The 20,722-nt window shown below is 38.8% G+C and overlaps 1 protein-coding gene across 3 annotated transcripts in view; it reads left to right on the top strand.

Moving 5' to 3' along the window:
- LOC100581461 (zinc finger protein 43) overlaps positions 1 to 20,248 on the top strand; it is a 49,384-nt gene extending 29,136 nt beyond the window's left edge. For 2 of the 3 annotated variants that reach the window (XM_030809422.1, XM_030809424.1), the window contains exons 2-4: positions 5,600 to 5,726; positions 6,850 to 6,948; positions 15,374 to 20,248. In XM_030809422.1, coding sequence (XP_030665282.1) covers positions 5,600 to 5,726; positions 6,850 to 6,948; positions 15,374 to 17,574 — 2,427 coding nt within the window. In that variant the 3' untranslated portion in view covers positions 17,575 to 20,248. The remainder of the gene's footprint in view (positions 1 to 5,599; positions 5,727 to 6,849; positions 6,949 to 15,373) is intronic. The other variant, XM_030809423.1, reaches the window with a different exon arrangement.
- The last annotated feature ends 474 nt before the right edge of the window (positions 20,249 to 20,722 follow it).

Here is a 20,722-nt window from a genome sequence, read left to right as displayed (position 1 = left end):
CTAATGGCAGAATCTGTAAGTGTGAACAAGCATCTTAGGATTGAGAGATCAAGACCATAAAATGTCCAGAGATATGACCACAGCTATACCTACCCATAAAATACGATACTGGAGTAGAGTATTTTTGTCTTTTTTCTTACCTAAGAGCTAGCTAATCAGGACAGGTGATGCAGGTTGTGGCGCTCTACCAGGGCAGTTCTATTTTCTTTTTTTGAGACAGAGTCTCACTGTCACTCAGGCTGGAGTGCAGTGGCATGATCTCAGCGCATGCACGGCAAGCTCCCACCTCCCGGGTTCATGTCATTCTCCCTCAGCCTCCAGAGTAGCTAGGACTACAGGCACCCGCCATCACGCCTGGCTGATTTTTTTTTTTTTTTTTTTTTGTATTTTTAGTAGAAACGGGGTTTCACCGTGTTAGCCAGGATGGTCTCGATCTCCTGACCTCGTGATCCACCCGCTTCAGCCTCCCCAAATGCTGGGATTACAGGCGTGAGCCACCGCATCCGGCCAGGCAGTTCTATTTTCTATTTAGAATCAGCCTGAGGCTGGGTGCGGTGGCTCACACCTGTAATCCCAGCACTTTGGGAGGCCGAGATGGGTGGATCACCTAAGGTTAGGAGTTCGAGATCAGCCTGACCAACATGGTGTAACCCCATCTCTACTAAATACAAAAAAAATTAGCCAGGTGTGGTGGCACATACCTGTAATCCCAGCTGCTTGGGAGGCTGAGGCAGGAGAATCACTTGGAGGTTGCAGTGAGCTGAGATTATGCCATTGCACTCCAGCCTGGGCAACAAGAGCGAAACTCCATCTCACAAAAAAAAAAAAAAAAAAAAAAAAAGGCCTGATTCTTTCTTGCCCAGCTTTTCATTGGGCAGTCAGCTCTGGGTCACTGGGAATCCTCTCACAATCAACTAGACATCTTTGCGACATTTGAAAATGTCCAGAACAGAATTGTGTCAGGCTGACAAGAATGGTTAATTCTGCTCTGTCTCAGTCCAAGATAAATTAGTCATGCTGTTCTTGTTTCTCATCTTATAAAGTTGGTACCCAGATGAGAGTTTTTCCAGTTTTCTTGTCATTGAGTGAAAAACAGGAGATCTGGAGACTCAAACAGATAAACTAATTTCTACCATTTCATATGGCCACTAAAAAAATAGATGAAGCAGTCGTCCCTATCATCCGGGAATTTTTAGTCTAGGCAAGCAGCTGGATACATGGTTGAATTTAGCATTATATGGTTGGTACAATGAGTAAATGTGTGCAAAAAAAAACTTGGGCTTTATTTGTCCACTTTCTTTGTATTGTTCTGACTTCTGATATCATGGCTTAAAGGAATGTTTATTGAAAAAAGTTAATATTACTGTTTCTATTCATCTTACCTTACTAAGAATACATATTTATCTTACAATAATAAATTCCTCTAGAAAACCTTAAGGGATTTGTTTAAATCGCTTATTGGTATATGTTATGAAATTGACAGGGCAGTGGCTAAAAAAGATTAAAATTACACAAACTCTGCAAACTCTGGAATTTAATTTTGTCTTAGGTAAGCTTAGGAAATACCGAACAGGAAATATCCCAGTGACATAGGGAACAGAATTTTTTTTTTTTTTTTTTTTCTGAGATGGAGTCTTGCTCTGTCGCCCAGGCTGGAGTGCAGTGGTGGGATCTCGGCTCATAAGCTCCGCCTCCTGGCTTCACGTCATTCTCCCACCTCAGCCTCTCCAGTAGCTGAGACTACAGGTGCCCACCACCGCGCCTGGCTAAGTTTTTGTATTTTTAGTAGAGACAGAGTTTCACCCTGTTAGCCAGGATGTCTCCTGACCTTGCGATCTGCCCGCCTCGGCCTCCCAAAGTGCTGGGTTTACAGGCGTGAGCTACCGCGCCCGGCCAGGGAACGGAATTCTGCATAGTTCGTCTCTCTGCTTTTTTCTGTTCAGATTCACCCCTTTTGGAGGCCTTATTTAGGTCAGGCCTGCTTATTGTTCTGTTTATAGTTTGGTTCAGATTCTGGGTGGAAGCATCCATGTTGTTTTAATTAAGTGCCTCATGTGACTCTAAAATGAGGCTAGAATCAAGTATAAAAGGTTCAAGATACACAAGAGTTAAGTTTGACTTTTGCACTAAAGGGTGGTTACAGGGCTTGTTCTGTTTGGGTTTGGTAGAGACAGGACAGTGTGGCCCATATTTCCATTACTGTAGCAAAAATTGCTGGTGTCCATGGCAGAGGAGGGCACCTGAGGATAGAAAAGGTGAAACTCATATTAGTATCTCCATGGAGCAGTTCATTCTTGCTGAATCTCTTCTGTTATAAAGGACAAAAATAGGTGAACTTTTTCTGCAGGTCTTGGTCGTTCTGCCTGTGGGTGTGGTCGTAGTAGGCAAACAGTGGTGCTGACAGCTTTAAAGGCATATTCTCAAGATGCAGGTGTAATTTGTCCAAAGAATCTCATCTGGAAAGGATTCCCGGAGATAGAGAAAAAAATGGCTTTTTTTCAACTAAATATGTCTCAGATCAAGAGCTGTGTCCACTCTGCTTCCTGGAATGCCATGTGTTTGGTACTTGCAAACCTGTACTTCGCTACTTTTGTGTTTTTCCTCCCTAATGAGTTTGTTTTAACTGCTTTTTAAATTTTTATGATAGTCAAGGGTCTCTGCAAAATATTTCTTTTCTATATAACAGAGCCTTCTCTACATTCTTTACGTCATGGCTTCTAATATGCCATGCAGAATTCTCACCATGACTTTATGAACTGCAATATTAAAAATGATCCTTTCATGGTTATTGAACATGGGAAAGTGTGGATACTCAAGATTTCTATTGGGGAAAACTGGGGTCCTTACTAAAAATGGAGAATATGTAATGTTGAGTTTCAGTCTGTGTTTTTCATTAGCTCTATGCAGAACAGGATTCAGAAAATGCTTGTTTAAACAAGAAGACATTTATAAAGCAGAAAGTTCTGAAAAATATTATCAGGATATACTTGCTTTATGGGTGCTAGAGGTAGACTACTAAAAATTACTATTAAAAATTACAGCCAGGTTGGCTGGGCGCGGTGGCTCACGCCTGTAATCCCAGCACGTTGGGAGGCCGAGACGGGTGGATCACGAGGTCAGGAGATCGAGACTATTCTGGCTAACACGGTGAAATCCCATCTCTACTAAAAAAAATACAAAAAAAATTAGCCGGGCATAGTGCTGGGTGCCTGTAGTCCCAGCTACTCGGGAGGCTGAGGCAGGAGAATGGCATGAACCCGGGAGGTGGAGCTTGCAGTGAGCCAAGATTCGCGCCACTGCACTCCAGCCTGGGCGACTGAGCGAGACTCCATCTTTAAAAAAAAAAATTACGGCCGGGTGTGGTGGCTCATGCCTGTAATCCCACCACTTTGAGAGGCCAAGGTGGGTGGATCACTGGAGGTCAGGAGTTTGAGACCAGCCTAACCAACAGTGAAACCCATCTCTACTAAAAACACAAGAAAATTAGTCAGGTATGGTGGCACATGCCTGTAATCCTAGCTACTCAGGAGGCTGAGGCAGGAAAATTGCTTGAACCTGGGAGGCAGAGGTTACAGTGGGCCGAGATCGTACCATTGCACTCCAGCCTGGGCAACAAAAGCGAAACTTCATCTCAAAAAAAAAAAAAAAAAAAAGAAATTACAGAGCATGGGAGACATCTGTATCTTGAATTTTGCATAAAACTGATATTTCTTTATGGTTAAATTTAGATTATAATTTACTTTTTGGGGGCAGTATCACAGCAGTGATGCTGTGTCTTTTTGCATGCATCAGCACATCTTAAAATTTGTTCTAGTGCATTTTATGTTAATTATTCACTTGATTATCAAGGGCTCTCTGACAGACTGTTTCCCTAAATAGTTATTTTCCTTTTTTCTTTCTTTTTTTTTTTCTTTTTGAGACAGAGTCTTTCTCTGTCACCCAGGCTATAGTGCAGTGGTGCCATCTTGGCTCACTGCAACCTCTGCCTCCTGGGTTCAAGCAAATCTCCTGCCTCAGCCACCCGAGTAGCTGGGATTACAGGCGCCCGCCACCGGACCCGGCTAATTTTTGTATTTTTAGTACAAACGGGGTTTCACCATCTTGGCCAGGCTTGTCTCGAACTCCTAACCTCATAATCTGCCCACCTTGACCTCCCAAAGTGCTGGGATTATAGGCGTGATCCACCATGCCCCGCCATTTTTCTTTTTATTTTATATATATATATTTATTATATATATATATTTATTATATATATATATTTATTATATATATATATATATTTTTTTTTTTTTTTTTTTTTTGAGATGGATTCTTGCTCTTTGACCCAGGCTGGAATGCAATGATGTGATCTCAGCTCACTGCAACCTCCATCTCTCAGGTTCAAGCGATTCTCTTGCCTTAGCCTCTTAAGTAACTGGGACTACAGGCATGTGCCACCACGCCTGGCTAATTTTTGCATTTTTAGTAGAGATGGGTTTTCTCCATGTTGGCCAGGCTAGTCTCAAACTCCTGACCTCAGGTGATCCACCCGCCTCAGCCTCCCAAAGTGCTGGGATTACAGGTGTGAGCCACCACGCCCGGCCATATTATTAAGAATCTTTATGCAACTGATGTACGTAAACCATCACATTTAATCTGGCAGCTGCTCTTCTTTCTTAGGATTTCTTTGCATTTATCTGTCTTTTGAAAATGAAAGCTCTTAGGCCGGGCACGGTGGCTCAAGCCTGTAATCCCAGCACTTTGGGAGGCCGAGGCGGGCGGATCACGAGGTCAGGAGATCGAGACCATCCTGGCTAACAGGGTGAAACCCCGTCTCTACTAAAAATACAAAAAATTAGCCGGGCGAGGTGGCGGGCGCCTATAATCCCAGCTACTCGGAGAGGCTGAGGCAGGAGAATAGCGTGAACCCCGGGGGGCGGAGCCTGCAGTGAGCCGAGATCGCGCCACTGCACTCCAGCCTGGGCGACAGCGAGACTCTGTCTCAAAAAAAAAAAAAAAAAAGAAAATGAAAGCTCTAATCTTTGTTTACTGGACAGAAAACTAGAAAAAAAAAAACCAGACTTTTCCATTTACTGGATGTTTGACAAAATAGTCTTTCTGGGCCAAAATCATTGTCATTACTGGTAAGCTTGTTAGAAACTTAGAAACTCAGACTTTATTCCAGATCTTCTGAAAAAATAATCTGCATTAACAGGATCCTCAGTTTATTGTACACCTTAATATTTTAAAGGTCCCTTCTAACTCAACATGTCTTTATCTGAAAAATATTCACAACTGATTCTGTATGATGCAAATGGAGAACTCAAAAATTTACATGTTTGTGTTCATGCCCTTAATTTTACAGTTTATCATCCAGAAAAGTATTATCTATACACTGATGTTGTGGATCTTACACCACGTTATTTTCTCAGGGGTAGAAAATACATGGAGAATATTTCCATTTAAAGAATTATTTTATTGGATAATTTCAGTCTCTTCTATAAGTCAGAACCTGTTCTCCTTACTCTCTCATTTTACCTTGAGTCAAATTATAAATTCTGCCTGTGGCCACTTGGTAAATGTGTGTGTTTGTGTGTGTGTGTGTGTGTGTGTTTTTTAGGGACCATTGACATTTATGGATGTGGCCATAGAATTCTGTCTGGAGGAGTGGCAATGCCTGGACACTGCACAGCAAAATTTATATAGGACTGTGATGTTAGAGAACTACAGAAACCTGGTCTTCCTGGGTGAGCATAACTTCAATACTCAATTCCTAATATGCCCTAAAGATTTCATTTTTGTTTTCTGTAGACTGTTTTTTGGTAATTTGTACTTTGCATTCATGAGTTTCAGATTCCTCTTTTCAAAAAAATTGAGGGGATTTGTTGGTGCACTAAAGAAATTTTTTCAAGATGTTTCATCTTGACCTGAACTTTCCACATTTCTGAGCTGATCTGTGTCTTTCACTCCAGATTAGTAGTAATTCCAGAAATTAAGTGGCATAAAATATTGTTGCCCACAACTTAAAATCTAATTGCCAACACTAATTTTTGATTCAGTATTACCAGGTAGTGAAATTAAGAACCTACAAAATAAGATATTTTCTAAATATATACAAATTTTTGTTAAAGGCCAGGCATGGTGGCTCACTCCTGTAATCCCAGTACTCTGGGAGGCTGAGGCAGGCAGATACCTGAGGTCAGGAGTTTGAGACCAGCCTGACCAACATGGCAAAACCGCATCTCTGCTAAAAATGCAAAAATTAGCCGGATGTGGTGGTTCACTCTGGTAATCCCAGCTACTCAGGAGCCTGAGGCAGGAGAATGGCTTGAACCCAGGAGGTGGAGGTTGCAGTGAGCCGAGGTTGTGCCACTGCACTCCAGCCTGGGCAACAGAGTGAGACTCTGTCTCAAACAAGAAGAAATTTTTGTTAAAAATTAGTATTTTGGGGCCAGGTATGGTGGCTCATGCCTATAATCCCAGCACTTTGGGAGGCCAAGGCAGGTGGATCACCCTGAGGTTAGGAGTTTGAGACCAGTCTGACCAACATGGCAAAACCCTGTCTCTACTAAAAATACAAAAATTAATCAGGCATGGTGGCACACGCTTGTAATCCCAGCTACTTGGGAGGCTGAGGCATTGGAATTGCTTGAACCCCAGAGGTGGAGATTGCAGTGAGCCGAGATTGCACCACTGTACTTCAGCCTTGGTGACAGATTGAGACTCCATCTCCAAAAAAAAAAAAAAAAATTAGTATTTTGGGATTAATGATTAGGATATTCTATCACACCCTTAATACTTGACACATTACTAGGTTAATAATCGGAGAATATGAGCAAGATTCATGTAATTTATTTTTTATTGAAACAGGTATTGCTGTCTCTAAGCCAGACCTGATCACCTGTCTAGAGCAAGAAAAAGAGCCTTGGGAGCCTATGAGGAGACATGAAATGGTAGCCAAACCCCCAGGTAGGTGAGAGTGAAAGTGAATACAACAAATACAGATGAGAAGTCCAGAGGTTAAGGGGAAAGCCAGTCCTTAAAATGTGACTTGGGAAGCTATGTTCCAAAGGAAACAGTTTCTGGGAAGCCTGAGTTTTTTCATTTTGCTTTCACATGGGTATCTTTTGTCTTATGCTTTTACATTCTCTCAGGATTCTTATTTCCCTTTGGTGATCTTCCTTCAAGTTTACCGTGAGAGCCAAAGTCCTCTTCATGACATTTAAGAGACTGAACAATCTGACTGCTTTTCCATTCTTTTGGGGGACACATAAATATCTGCATACTTTTGAGAAACTCTATATTAAACTATTTTTTAAGTTCTTTCTTTGCATCGTGTCTGAAATGTGTGAGTAGTGCTTTCTGTTCCATTGGATTTCTTTGTATATTTTCTGCACAGTTCATCCTGTTTTTATTACTATAACCTTTAAATAATTTGAAATTATGAATTATGATGTTTCTTTGCTTTGTTCTTTTTCCTCAAGATGGCTTTGTTCAAAGTTTATTCTAGTTTCATGTATATTTTAGAATTGCATTGTCCATTACTGTGAAAAAAGTCCCACTGGAATTTTGATAGAAAGTTTATTAAAGTTATAGATCACTTTGGATACCATGGCTTTTTTTTTTTTTTTTTTTTTTTTTTAAACACAGAAGTTTGCTCTGTCACCAGGCTGGAGTACAGTGGCACGATCTCAGCTCACTGCAACCTCTGCCTCCTCTCTCAGCCTCCTGAGTAGATGGGATTACAGGCCCGTGCCACCATGCCTGGCTAATTTTTGTGTTTTTAGTAGAGACAGGGTTTCGCCGTGTTTGACCAGGTTGGTCCCAAACTCCTGACCTCAGGTGATCTGTCTGCCTTGGCCTCCCAAACTTTTGGGATTACAGGCATGAGCCACCACACCTGGCCTGTAGTGGAGAGGGGTCGTAGCTTGGTCACAAGGCTGTTGGTTCTGCACTAGGGTCCACTTTTAGTTGGCTTGTTACAAGGGGCTTGGGTAGTTGTAATTTCCATTTTATTTTTGGAGTTTCCTCTGTAGGGCAGAACACTAGGGCAGTTTTTTGCAGTCGGGTCTGCATATGGTGGGCTTTATATCAGGTTGTGGATGAGTGCGGCTTTCACTGAGTACCAGAGAGGATTTCCCCAGGTAACTGTGTGGGTTTCTAGTTAGGCAGAACTGGCCATAAACCGTGGCTCAGGAAGCTGAAACAGTCATTTAAATGCTTCAGGGTCCACAGTAAAGGCCTGCATCGCTATAAACCAGTATCTTCCTCCAGGCCTTTTGAAGAACAGGACCTCTCCCAGACTGTGGCTGGAAGCAGTTTGGGATGGTTACAGAGTAAGTTCAGAATTTTCTGTGGGACCAAGTTGGGTAGGCCATTTTCTGGTCCGTAGTTAAGAACAGGGGTCCCGTAGTTTGCCACCTGAATGAGAGCCTGCCTTCTGAAAAGGAAAACTCCTTAATCTTGGGCTTTATGAGAGTTTTACAACTGCCTCCCTGGATCTCAAAGCTCTTTTAAAGGAACTTATTTTTGAGATGGGGTCTTGCTACATAACCCAGCCTGATCTTAAAATCCTGGCCTGAAGCAATTCTACCTCAACGTACCACGTAGCTGTCATTCCAAGTGTGAGCCATGATACCTGGCTCTCATAAAGGCATTTTTGTCTAGGATGGCTGACAAATTTTCTTGCTCTGCGGGAATAAGCAAGTAGGGCACCTTTTATTTTTCCATCTTACTGTTGTCACTCTCCCTATACGTTTTTAGTTTTTATTTTATTTTTATTTTTTTGAGTCAGAGTCTCACTCTGTTGCCCAGGCTGGAGTGCAATGGCACAGTGTCGGCTCATTGCAACCTCCACTTCCCATTTTCAACCGATTCTGCTGCCTCAGCCTCCCAAGTACCTGAGGTTACAGGTGTCCCCCATCACACCTGGCTAATTTTTTTGTATTTTAAGTAGAGATGGGATTTCACCATGTTGGTCAGGTTGGTTTAAAACTTCTGACCTCAAATGATCCACCCATCTCAGCCTCTCAAAGTGCTGGGATTACAGGCATGAGCCACCGTGCCTGATCCAGTTTCTATTTTTTATTTCCAAATTTGTCTGTAATTTTGGATTCAGACATTTAGAGCAATTATACTAGAATTTACATATTATGTCTGAAGTAAATTAGATAATTAGCACTCCATATTTACTAATATAGTTATAAATTTAAGTTTGCTGTAGGTAAAAGAGAATGATAAGATTTGTACCTACTTTTGTACCCTAATTCTAAATAATATAATTTATTCCCAAATACTTGTTTTATATATCAGAGGCTCTAACCGTATTCTGCAATATATATATATGTAATTTAGTTGTAAGGCTATTCTTTGCCTCTAAAGTTGGATTGCAGCAGTTTCACTTTTTGTAAGTATAGCATCTATTTAAAATATAAAAATTATCTGTAGTTTCTTTTAAATGTTTATTAAAAGTTTCTCATTAGAATCTTGTATTTATGATTATACTGCATTTCCTCTAAAATTTTACTGCTGTACAGTTCATGCCAATGATGCAAAAGTACAAAGTTACTGTCAAATATTGTAGTTATCTAAACAAATTCTTCTTTAATGGTGCATCAATGTTGCATACCAGATTTTTTTTTTTTTTTTTTGAAATGGAGTTTCACTCTTGTTGCCCAGGCTGGAGTGCAATGGCATGATCTCGGCTCACTGCAACCTCTGCCCCTCCAGGTTCCAGCGATTCTCCTGTCTCAGCCTCCTGAGTAGCTGGGATTATAGGCCGTTTGCCATCATGCCCAGCTAATTTTTGTATTTTTAGTAGAGACGGGGTTTCATCATATTGGTCAGGCTGGTCTTGAATTTCTGACCTCAGGTGATCCACCTGCCTCGGCCTCCCAAAGTGCTGGGATTACAGGCATGAGCCACTATGCCTGGCCTTGCATACCAGATTTTATGAGTAAACATTTCTCTTATTATTGTTTTCCAGTTTCATATTAGTGTATTTCTTCAGTGTAGGTTTCTTAACATCAGTTTATTGTGTTTTTTGGTTTTACCTATGTATTATAATTTCAGACAATTTTCAATTCTGTACGCTTTAAGTCAATATGGGATTTAATTAAGAGATAAATCACTGGCCGGGCATGGTGGCTCACGCCCGCAATCCCAGCACTTTGAGAGGCTGAGGCAGGTGGATCACAAGGTCAGGAGATGAGACCATCCTGGCTAACACGGTGAAACCCTGTCTCTACTAAAAATACAAAAAAATTAGCCGGGCGTGGTGGTACATACTTGTAGTCCCAGCTACTCGGGAGGCTGAAGCAGGAGAATCACTCAAACCCGGGAAGCAGAGATTGCAGTGAGCCAGATCATGCCGTTGCACTCCAGCCTGGGCGACAGATCAAGATTCCATCTCAGGAAAGAAAAAAAAAAAAAAAAGATCAATCACCAAATGTCTATCACAATCATATTATATGTGTGTGTGTGTTTATAAATATATGACCCCAATTTTGGTTAAAGCTTATCTTGTATATATTATTTTTTAGCTAATTTTTAATGGTCGTTTTATCTTCTCTAAGTGAGTAGTCATGGAAATAGTCTATTTTCACCATGTGTTTAATGATGAATGTATATTTTCTTTGTATGAGAGAAACACTTTTGTAATTTGAGGGTAATTTTTAAAAAGGTTTATAATGCTGTATTTTTTTGAGTTTTTTTTAATGTTAGGGTGGTAAAAACACGTAACATGAAATTTACCATCTTAAATCTATTGAAGTGTACATTTCAGGCATGGTGGTGACTCACATCTGTAATCCCAGGATTTTGGGAGGCCAAGACAGATGGATTGCTTCAGGCCAAAGTTTGAGACTAGTCTGGGCAATATATGGAGATTCCCTCTCTACAAATAATTTTTGAAAATAGCCAGGCATGGTGGTGTGCACCCATGGTACAAGCTTTTTGGGAGATTGAGGGGGAAGGATTACATGAGCTTTGAAGTTAGAGTCTACAGCAAGCCATAATTGCACCACTGTACTTCAGCTTGGGTGACAAAGTGAGACCCTGTCTTAAAAAAAAAAAAAATGTACATTTCAGGCATGATAAAAATATTTACATTGTTATTCAAAAAACTTCTAGAAATTTTACACCTGTGAAACTAAATACACATTAAGTAACAAGTGCTCATTTTGCCCTCTTTTCAGCCCTTGAGAAACACCCTTTTACTTGCTGATTTTATGAGTGTGACTACTTAAGATATCTCAAATAAGTTGAGTCATATGGTATCTATAATTTTGTTACTTGCTAATTTCAGGTGACATAATATTCTCAAAATTTATCTTAAAATGAGGCAAGATTTTCTATTTGAAGGCTGAATAATATTACATTGTAGGTATATGTTACATTTTTTGATGTATTTATAAAAATCAAGGGACATCTAAGTTTCTTCAGCCTTTTGGCTTTTGTGCATACTGATACAAAAAATATGGATGTTCATATGTCATTCAGGTCCTGCATTTTCTGTTATGAATATAGATTCATAAATGAGATTTTTGTATTTGATGATTTCATTTTTAATTATTTGAGAAACATTTATAACTTTTTTTTTTTTGACACAGAGTTTCGCTCTTGTCGCCCAGGCTGGAGTCCAATGGCATGATCTCAGTTCACTGCAACCTCTGCCTCCTGGGTTCAAGCGATTCTTCTGCCTCAGCTTCCTGAGTAGCTGGGATTACAGGCATCTGCCACCATGCCTGGTTAATTTTGTATTTTTAGTAGAGATGGAGTTATTCCATGTTGGTCAGGCTGGTCTCGAACTTCCGACCTCAGGCGATCTGCCTGCCTCGGCCTCCTTGTTTTCCACCAACAGTCAACATAGTTTTTTTTTTTTTTTAATTTGTAGTTTTTTATTCTTATTTTTTTTTTGAGATGGAGTCTCACTCTGTCACCTAGACTGAAGTGCAGTGATTTGTTCTCGTGTCCCAGGTTCAAACAATTCTCCTGCCTCAGTCTCAGGGTAGCTGAGATTACAGGCACCCACCACTATGCCCGGCTAATTTTTGTGTTTTTAGTAGAGATGGGGTTTTGCCATATTGGCCAGGCTGAGCTCGAACTCCTGACCTATGGTGATTCACCTGTCTCAGCATCCCAAAGCACTGGGATTAAAGATGTGAGCCAATGTACCCACCTGGATGGTTTTATTTTTATTGCATCATCAACTGATTTTGTATTTTTAAAAATTTTATAGTAGCCATTCTAAATGGGTGTAAGGTGATTTTGTTTTTCATTGTGATTTTTACGCATTTTTCTACAAATTGTAATTTCGTGTCTTTTTAAATGCTTCTTCCTATTTGTGTATATTTTTGGTAAAAATTTAGTTCAATTATTTGTCCATTTCCAAATCAGATTATTCAACTTTATTGTTAGTTTTAAGAGTTGTTTATAGGCCAGGCGCAGTGGCTCACGCCTATAATTCCAGCATTTTGGGAGGCTGAGGCAGGTGGATCACGAGGTCAGGAGATTGAGACCATGGTGAAACCCTGTCTCTACTAAAAATATAAAAAATTAGCCGGGTGTGGTGGTACGCGCCTGTAATCCCAGCTACTCGGGAGGCCAAGAAGAAGAATGGTGTGAACCCGGGAGACAGAGTGTGCAGTGAGCCGAGAACGTGCCGCAGCTACTAGGGAGGCTGAGGCAGGAGAATTGCTAGAACCCAAGGCAGAGCTTTCAGTGAGCCAAGATTGTGCCACTGCACTCCAGCCTGGGCGACAGAGTGAGACTCCGTCTCAGAAAAAAAGTTGTTTATATATTATGAATATTAATGAATATCACATGTGATTTACAAATACTTTCACTCATTTTCTAGGAGGCATTGTCTCTCTATTGAATGTTCTTTGATGTACAGAAGTTTCGAGGTATAGTGTAGTTAAATTTTTCTGTTCTTTTCTTTGTTGTTCATGCATTTAAGGTTGTATCTAAGAAAATGGTGCCAAGACCAGTGTCATGTCTTTTCTCCATATTTCTTTTTAAAAGATTTGTTAGTTCCTTTTTTCTGTATATGTGTTTGATTTAAAATATTTGTATATATAATTCAAGAAAATTATCCAGCTTTATTAGTGTTGGTATCCACGTTTCAACATCTTTTTTTTTCTTTTTTTTTGAGACGGAGTCTTGCTCTGTCACACAGGCTGGAGTGCAGTGGCACGATCTTGGCTCACTGCAAGCTCTGCCTCCTGGGTTCACGCCATTCTCCTGCCTCAGCCTCTCCGAGTAGCTGGGACTACAGGCGCCCGCCACCACGCCCGGCTAATTTTTTGTATTTTTAGTAGAGACGGGGTTTCACTGTGGTCTCGATCTCCTGACCTCGTGATCCGCCCGCCTCGGCCTCCCAAAGTGCTGGGATTACAAGCATGAGCCACCATGCCCGGCCTCAACATCATTTTTTGAAGAGATTTTTTTTTTTCTATTGCTTATTCATGGCAACTTTGTAGAAGTTCATTTGATCATATACAGAAGGGTTCATTTTAGGGCTCTTTATTCTGTTCTTTCATCTACTTATCTGTCTTTGTGTCAGTACCACATTGTTATTGTAGCTTTTAATATGTTTTGAAATCAGAAAGTATAATGCCTCTTTATTGTTTTCATATGCTTGGCTATAGTTTTTTTTTTTTGGAGACAGAGTCTCGCTCTGTTGCCCAGGCTGGAGTGCAGTGGCACGATCTTGGCTCACTGAAAGCTCTGCCTCTCGGGTTCTAGTAATTCTCCTGCCTCAGCCTCCCGAGTAGCTGGGATTACAGGCACACACAGCCATGCCCAGCTAATTTTTTGTATTTTAGTAGAGACAGGGTTTCACCATGTTGCCCAGGCTGGTCTCAAACTCCTGAGCTCAGCAGGAAATCCACCCGCCTTGGCCTCCCAAAGTGCTAAGATTACAAGTGTGAGCCACCGTGCCTGGCTTGGCTATAGTTTTTAATCAAATTTTAAAATTGTGAAGCATATTTAAATTGTATTATTGAATTTTATGTAGCGATTATATTGAATTAGTTCACCACTGTAGCTTGTATTGACAACTTTGGAGAAGTTAAATTCTTCAGTCCTTGAGCAAGAATATGTTGAAGAGTGTGTTTTATTTTGATATATTTTTGGATTTGCCAGTTTTGCTTTTAATTCCTAGTTTTATGCAATTTTGGTCGAAAAACACAGTGTATAATTTTGGTCTTCTTAAATGTATTTGTCGTCGTTGTTGTTATTGTTGTTGTTTTGAGACAGGATCTTATTCTTGCCCAGGCTGGAGTGCAGTGACATGATTTAGGCTCACTGCTGCCTCAACTTCCTGGGCTCAAGTCAACCTTAGCCCCTTAAGTAGCTGGGTGTACAGACATGCCCTACCATCCCTGGCTCATTTTTTATTATTATTTGTAGAGACAGTGTCTCACTATGTTGCCCTGGCTGGTCTCAAACTTGTAGCCCCAAGTGATCCTCCTACTTTTGTTTCCAAAATTTTAGGATTATAGGCATAAGCAACTGCACCCAGCTGGTATTCTTAAATTTAATAAGACCTGGTATTTATCCTAGCAGAATACACAAGGTGCAAAGAAGAATATTGTATATTCTCTTGCTTTTTACTGGAAAGGTTTGTATGAGTCTGTTAAGTCTACTTTGTCTGTGATATGGTTTGGATGTCCATGTTTCCAAACCTCATGCTGCAATGTAATCTTCAGTGTTGGATGTGGGACCTGGAAAGAGGTATTTTTGTCATGGAGGTGAATTCCTCATGAATGACTTGGCACCATCGTCTTCGTAATAAGAAAGTTTACACTCTGTTAATTCAAAAGAGAGCTGGTTCATTAAAGGAACCTGGCTCCTTCACCTCACACTTTCTCTGTCTATTACCATGTGATATTTCCAGTTACTCTTTGCCTTCTACCATAACAGTAAGCTTCCTGAGACTCTCACCAGAAACAGATGCTGGCATACACTTCTTGTACAGTCTGCCAAACTGTGAGCAAAGTATGCCTTTTTTCTTTATAAATTATCCACTCTCAGGTATTCCGCTATATGCGAAATAATTGGAGTTGGCAATTTACTTCTAAAGGCACTATGTTATGTTGGAGAGCAGAAAAAGCTGTGTTGGGTAAATGTAACCAATTTATATTTTCCTTCTATGTGGCTTTTTGCATTGGGCTCACCTGGGGCACTGCACACACTTATTTATAAATTTTTCACTGATGCATTTTGATCAGTATGTTTTTGTTACATTTATATGTCTGTAAATAAATTAGGGCCTGTGGTATTTTTCTGTGACATCTTGCTTATGTAGCTTGTGTGATTTTATATGTTATGTAAAGTATATTTATCTCTGAGTCTAGCAAGTGGAATAATTTGTTATTTTTATTTTTTTCAGTTATGTGTTCTCATTTTACCCAAGACTTTTGGCCAGAGAAGCATATAAAAGATCATTGCCAAAAAGTGACACTGAGAAGATATAAAAACTGTGAACATAAAAATGTACATTTAAAAAAAGACCATAAAAGTGTGGATAAGTGTAAGGTGCACAGAGGAGGTTATAATGGATTTAACCAATGTTTGCCAGCTACCCAGAGCAAAATATTTCTATTTGATAAATGTGTGAAAGCCTTTCATAAATTTTCAAATTCAAACAGACATAAGATAAGCCATACTGAAAAAAAACTTTTCAAATGCAAAGAATGTGGCAAATCATTTTGCATGCTTCCACATCTAGCTCAACATAAAATAATTCATACCAGAGTGAATTTCTGCAAATGTGAAAAATGTGGAAAAGCTTTTAACTGCCCTTCAATCATCACTAAACACAAGAGAATTAATACTGGAGAGAAACCCTACACATGTGAAGAATGTGGCAAAGTCTTTAACTGGTCCTCATGCCTTACTACACATAAAAAATTTTATACTGGATACAAACTCTACAAATGTCAGGAATGTGGCAAAGTTTTTAACAAGTCCTCAATCCTTACTACCCATAAGATAATTTGCACTGGAGAGAAATTCTACAAATGTAAAGAATGTGCCAAAGCTTTTAACCAATCCTCAAACCTTACTGAACATAAGAAAATTCATCCTGGAGAGAAACCTTACAAATGTGAAGAATGTGGCAAAGCTTTTAACTGGCCCTCAACTCTTACTAAACATAAGAGAATTCATACTGGAGAGAAACCCTACAAATGTGAAGAATGTGGCAAAGCCTTTAACCAGTTCTCAAACCTTACTACACATAAGAGAATCCATACTGCAGAGAAATTCTATAAATGTACAGAATGTGGTGAAGCTTTTAGCCGGTCCTCAAACCTTACTAAACATAAGAAAATTCATACTGAAAAGAAACCCTACAAATGTGAAGAATGTGGCAAAGCTTTTAGATGGTCCTCAAAGCTTACTGAACATAAGTTAACTCATACTGGAGAGAAACCCTACAAATGTGAAGAATGTGGCAAAGCCTTTAACTGGCCCTCAACCCTTACTAAACATAACAGAATTCATACTGGAGAGAAGCCCTACAAATGTGAAGTATGTGGCAAAGCCTTTAACCAGTTCTCAAACCTTACTACACATAAGAGAATTCATACTGCAGAGAAACCCTACAAATGTGAAGAATGTGGCAAAGCTTTTAGCCGGTCCTCAAACCTTACTAAGCATAAGAAAATTCACATTGAAAAGAAACCCTACAAATGTGAAGAATGTGGCAAAGCTTTTAAGTGGTCCTCAAAGCTTACTGAACATAAGATAACTCATACTGGAGAGAAACCCTACAAATGTGAAGAATGCGGCAAAGCTTTTAACCATTTCTCAATCCTTACCAAACATAAGAGGATTCATACTGGAGAGAAACCCTACAAGTGTGAAGAATGTGGCAGAGCTTTTACCCAATCCTCAAACCTTACTACACATAAGAAAATTCATACTGGAGAGAAATTCTACAAATGTGAAGAATGTGGCAAAGCTTTTACCCAATCTTCAAACCTTACTACACATAAAAAAATTCATACTGGAGGAAAACCCTACAAATGTGAAGAATGTGGCAAAGCTTTTAACCAGTTCTCAACTCTTACTAAACATAAGATAATTCACACTGAGGAGAAACCCTACAAATGTGAAAAATGTGGCAAAGCCTTTAAGTGGTCCTCAACCCTTACTAAACATAAGATAATTCATACTGGAGAGAAACCCTACAAATGTGAAGAATGTGGCAAAGCTTTTAAACTGTCCTCAACCCTTTCTACACATAAGATTATTCATACTGGAGAGAAACCCTACAAATGTGAAAAATGTGGCAAAGCTTTTAACCGATCCTCAAACCTTATTGAACATAAGAAAATTCATACTGGAGAGCAACCCTACAAATGTGAAGAATGTGGCAAAGCATTTAACTATTCCTCACACCTTAATACACATAAGAGAATTCATACTAAAGAGCAACCCTACAAATGTAAAGAATGTGGCAAAGCTTTCAACCAATATTCAAACCTTACTACCCATAACAAAATTCATACTGGAGAGAAACTCTACAAACCTGAAGATGTAACAGTGATTTTGACAACACCTCAAACTTTTTCAAACATAAAATAAATTATACTGGTGAGAAATTCTAGAAATGTAAAGAATGTGACAAAGGCTTTACATGGTTGTCACACTTGATTATAGATAAGATAATTTATATTGGAGTAAACTTCTACAAGTATGAAGAATGTGGCAAAACTTTTAATTAATGCTCATACCTTATTGCACAGGAAAGAATTTTTACTTGGAAAAAACGTGTATACACAAAGAATGTGGAAAAGCCATTAATATGTGCTCATATCTTACTCAACATCAGAGAGTCTGTACTTAATAAAACCATTATAGATGCAACTAGTGTCAAAATATCTTTCAGAAAATAGAAGCCTTTAAAGTGAAGAAGATAATTCATTCTGAAGACAAACATTACAAATATTAAGAGGGTTGTAGTACCATTACTTGCATCGCAGATCTTATTGTACACATTTTGTACTAAAGAAAACCTTGAAGCAGTTGCTCAAATACTGTTCAACATCAGAAAATTTATATTAGAAAAAAACCCTGGAAAATGTAATAAATTTGTAAAAACAGTTTTGAAAAACTACAGCTTGTAAAACATGAGGGTCTATAATACTCGGTTGATAGTACAAAGTTTGTTCAACATCAGGGAATTTATATTGGAGAAAAACCCTACAAATGTAATCAGTTTGGAAAAACATTTTTTTAAAAACCACAGCATAGAAAACACCAGAGTGTTCATATTAAAATATGTTTTCGCAGATGCAGTAAAAATGAAAAAAATTTAATCCGAAATTAAGTTTATGTAAATATCTGAGAATACACAGTAGAAATATCTAAGGCACGGACACTTCAGACATTACACTAAATCAGTGCTAAGTACAGAAAACAACACTAAATAAAACTTGGTGGATAAATTATTTGTATATAACATTAAAAGAAGTAGAAGATTTTCAGAGTTATTACAATTAAAGTATACTTTTATCTTGAAAAAATTACTGATTTTTAAATTAGTGAATAATGATGTAATTAAACTCACATAACTTTATGCTCTTTTTTCATTCCTGCTATATTCACATGTGAAAGCATGTGACCAATTGTTGCTGCATCAAAGATGTGAGAGATTCTTTTATTAGGTGGGCATTATTTAAAACATTTTTTATGGAACAATAAGGATATTAAAGTGTAAGATGCAGCCAGGCATGGTGGCTCATGCCTATAATCCCAGCACTTTGGGAGGCTGAAGCCGGTGGATCACCTGAGGTCAGGAGTTTGAGACCAGCCTGACTAACATGGTGAAACCCTGTCTTTACTAAAAATACAAAAATTTGCCAGGCACCTATAATCCCAGCTACTTCAAAGGCTGGAGCAGGAGAATCACTTGAACCTGGGAAGTGGAGGTCTCAGCCGAAATCATACCCTTGCACTCCAACCTGGGCAACAAAAGTCAAACTCCATCTCAAAAAAAAAAAAAAAAAAAGTAAGATGCATGATGAAAATATAACTGGAGAGGCTCTTTGTGGTTAACTTATAAAGGAGTGATGCAGGAGGTAGGTTTTCAGAGTAATATTCTTCTGCATTATAGTGAGAAAACAAGTTTTTTATTTTAGTTAAAATTGGTTAAATTAGGAAGTCATTTTACTTATTGTAATTTTATGTAATTAAATAAAGTACATTACATTTTTAAATTTTTAGATTACATGGAAACATAACTTTTAAAAAATGTGTTAAGACCATTGTACATTCAATGAAGCATTATTAGGCTTCTAACTTTAACCTATTCCACCTTACTCAAGGGTGTATGTAAAAGATAGTAACAGTATACTATTTGGTAACATAATGGACTAACATTTCTAGTAATCTATTTCACCAGTGGCTTTCAACTGCAAATAAGTTAAAGAATATTTTTCTATAGGTTAAATATTCCTTTTTGTCTTATTTAAACTTACTGTTTTTAATTTCTGTGGGTACATAGTATGATTTTAATTATTTTATTCTTTGTGCTATTCATAATTTTTTTTGTTTGTTTTTTTTTTTGTTTTTTTTTTTTTTTTTTGAGACTGAGTCTCACTCTCGCCCAGGCTGGAGTGCAGTGGCACGATCTCGGCTCATGGCAAGCTCTGCCTCCCAGGTTCACGCCATTCTCCTGCCTCAGCCTCCCAGGTAGCTGGGACTACAGGTGCCCAGTACTTGTTTGGGTTTTTCTTTTGGAGACGGATTCTGGCTCTGTCACCCAGGCTGGAGTACAGTGGCATGATCTCGGCTCACTGCAACCTCCACCTCCCCGGTTCAAGTGATTCTCCTGCCTCAGCCTCCCAAATAGCTGAGATTACAGGTGTCCACCATCACACCAGGCTAATTTTTGTATTTTTAGTAGAGACGGAGTTTCACCATGTTGGCCAGGATGGTCTCGATCTTCTGACCTCGTGATCTGCCTGCCTCGGCCTCTCAGAGTTCTGGAACCACAGGCATGAGCCACTGCACCTGGCCAAATGTGTATATATTTATGCAGTATATGACATGTTTTGATACAGGCATATAACATGTATTAGTCACATCAGGATAAATAAAGTATCCATTACCTTCAGCATTTATCCTTTGTATTACAAGCCAATTCTACACTTAATTATTTTAATGTACAATGATATTGTTATTGGCTACAGGGTCATTTTAATTATAAAAATTATATAGAAGTATAAATAAAATCCATACATTCCTGAGTCATGAATAAACATTGTTATATATTTTTCTTTGAATATGTGGCCACTCTGCCTGAAACACATAGTTTTAGTTTCGACTTACATAGGGTTAAATATACATTACTCTAAAGATAAACCTTAGGTGTAAGAAAATTATGGAGTAAGTAACTGTTCTTGTGAGTATGAGTTTGTACCTATTTTAGGAATAAAAAATCAATATTGAAGCAAAACAAGTAATTTTAATAAGGTGACTAATTTACTAGAAAACTAAAAACCTCAAAAATGCTGAAAGGAAATCTATACTGTCTGCTTTCTATTGAATTCATTGCTGTAAGATCTTATGGTTTGTGGTTCAGAATCTCGCCATGCAAACTTTTTTTTTACTTGCTTGGTACTCATGCTAGACCCATAATTTTTTATTTTTTCTTTTATAGTTCATGAGGTATTAGGTAAGCTCACTGGGGATTATAAGAATGATTTTTATGAAATTTAGTTGTGCACAC

The sequence above is a fragment of the Nomascus leucogenys genome, chromosome 3 (genome assembly GCF_006542625.1).
Source record: "Nomascus leucogenys isolate Asia chromosome 3, Asia_NLE_v1, whole genome shotgun sequence".
NCBI classification, from domain to species: domain Eukaryota; kingdom Metazoa; phylum Chordata; class Mammalia; order Primates; family Hylobatidae; genus Nomascus; species Nomascus leucogenys.
Note: the sequence above shows the minus strand (reverse complement) of the source record. Positions and strands in the feature narration are given on the sequence as shown.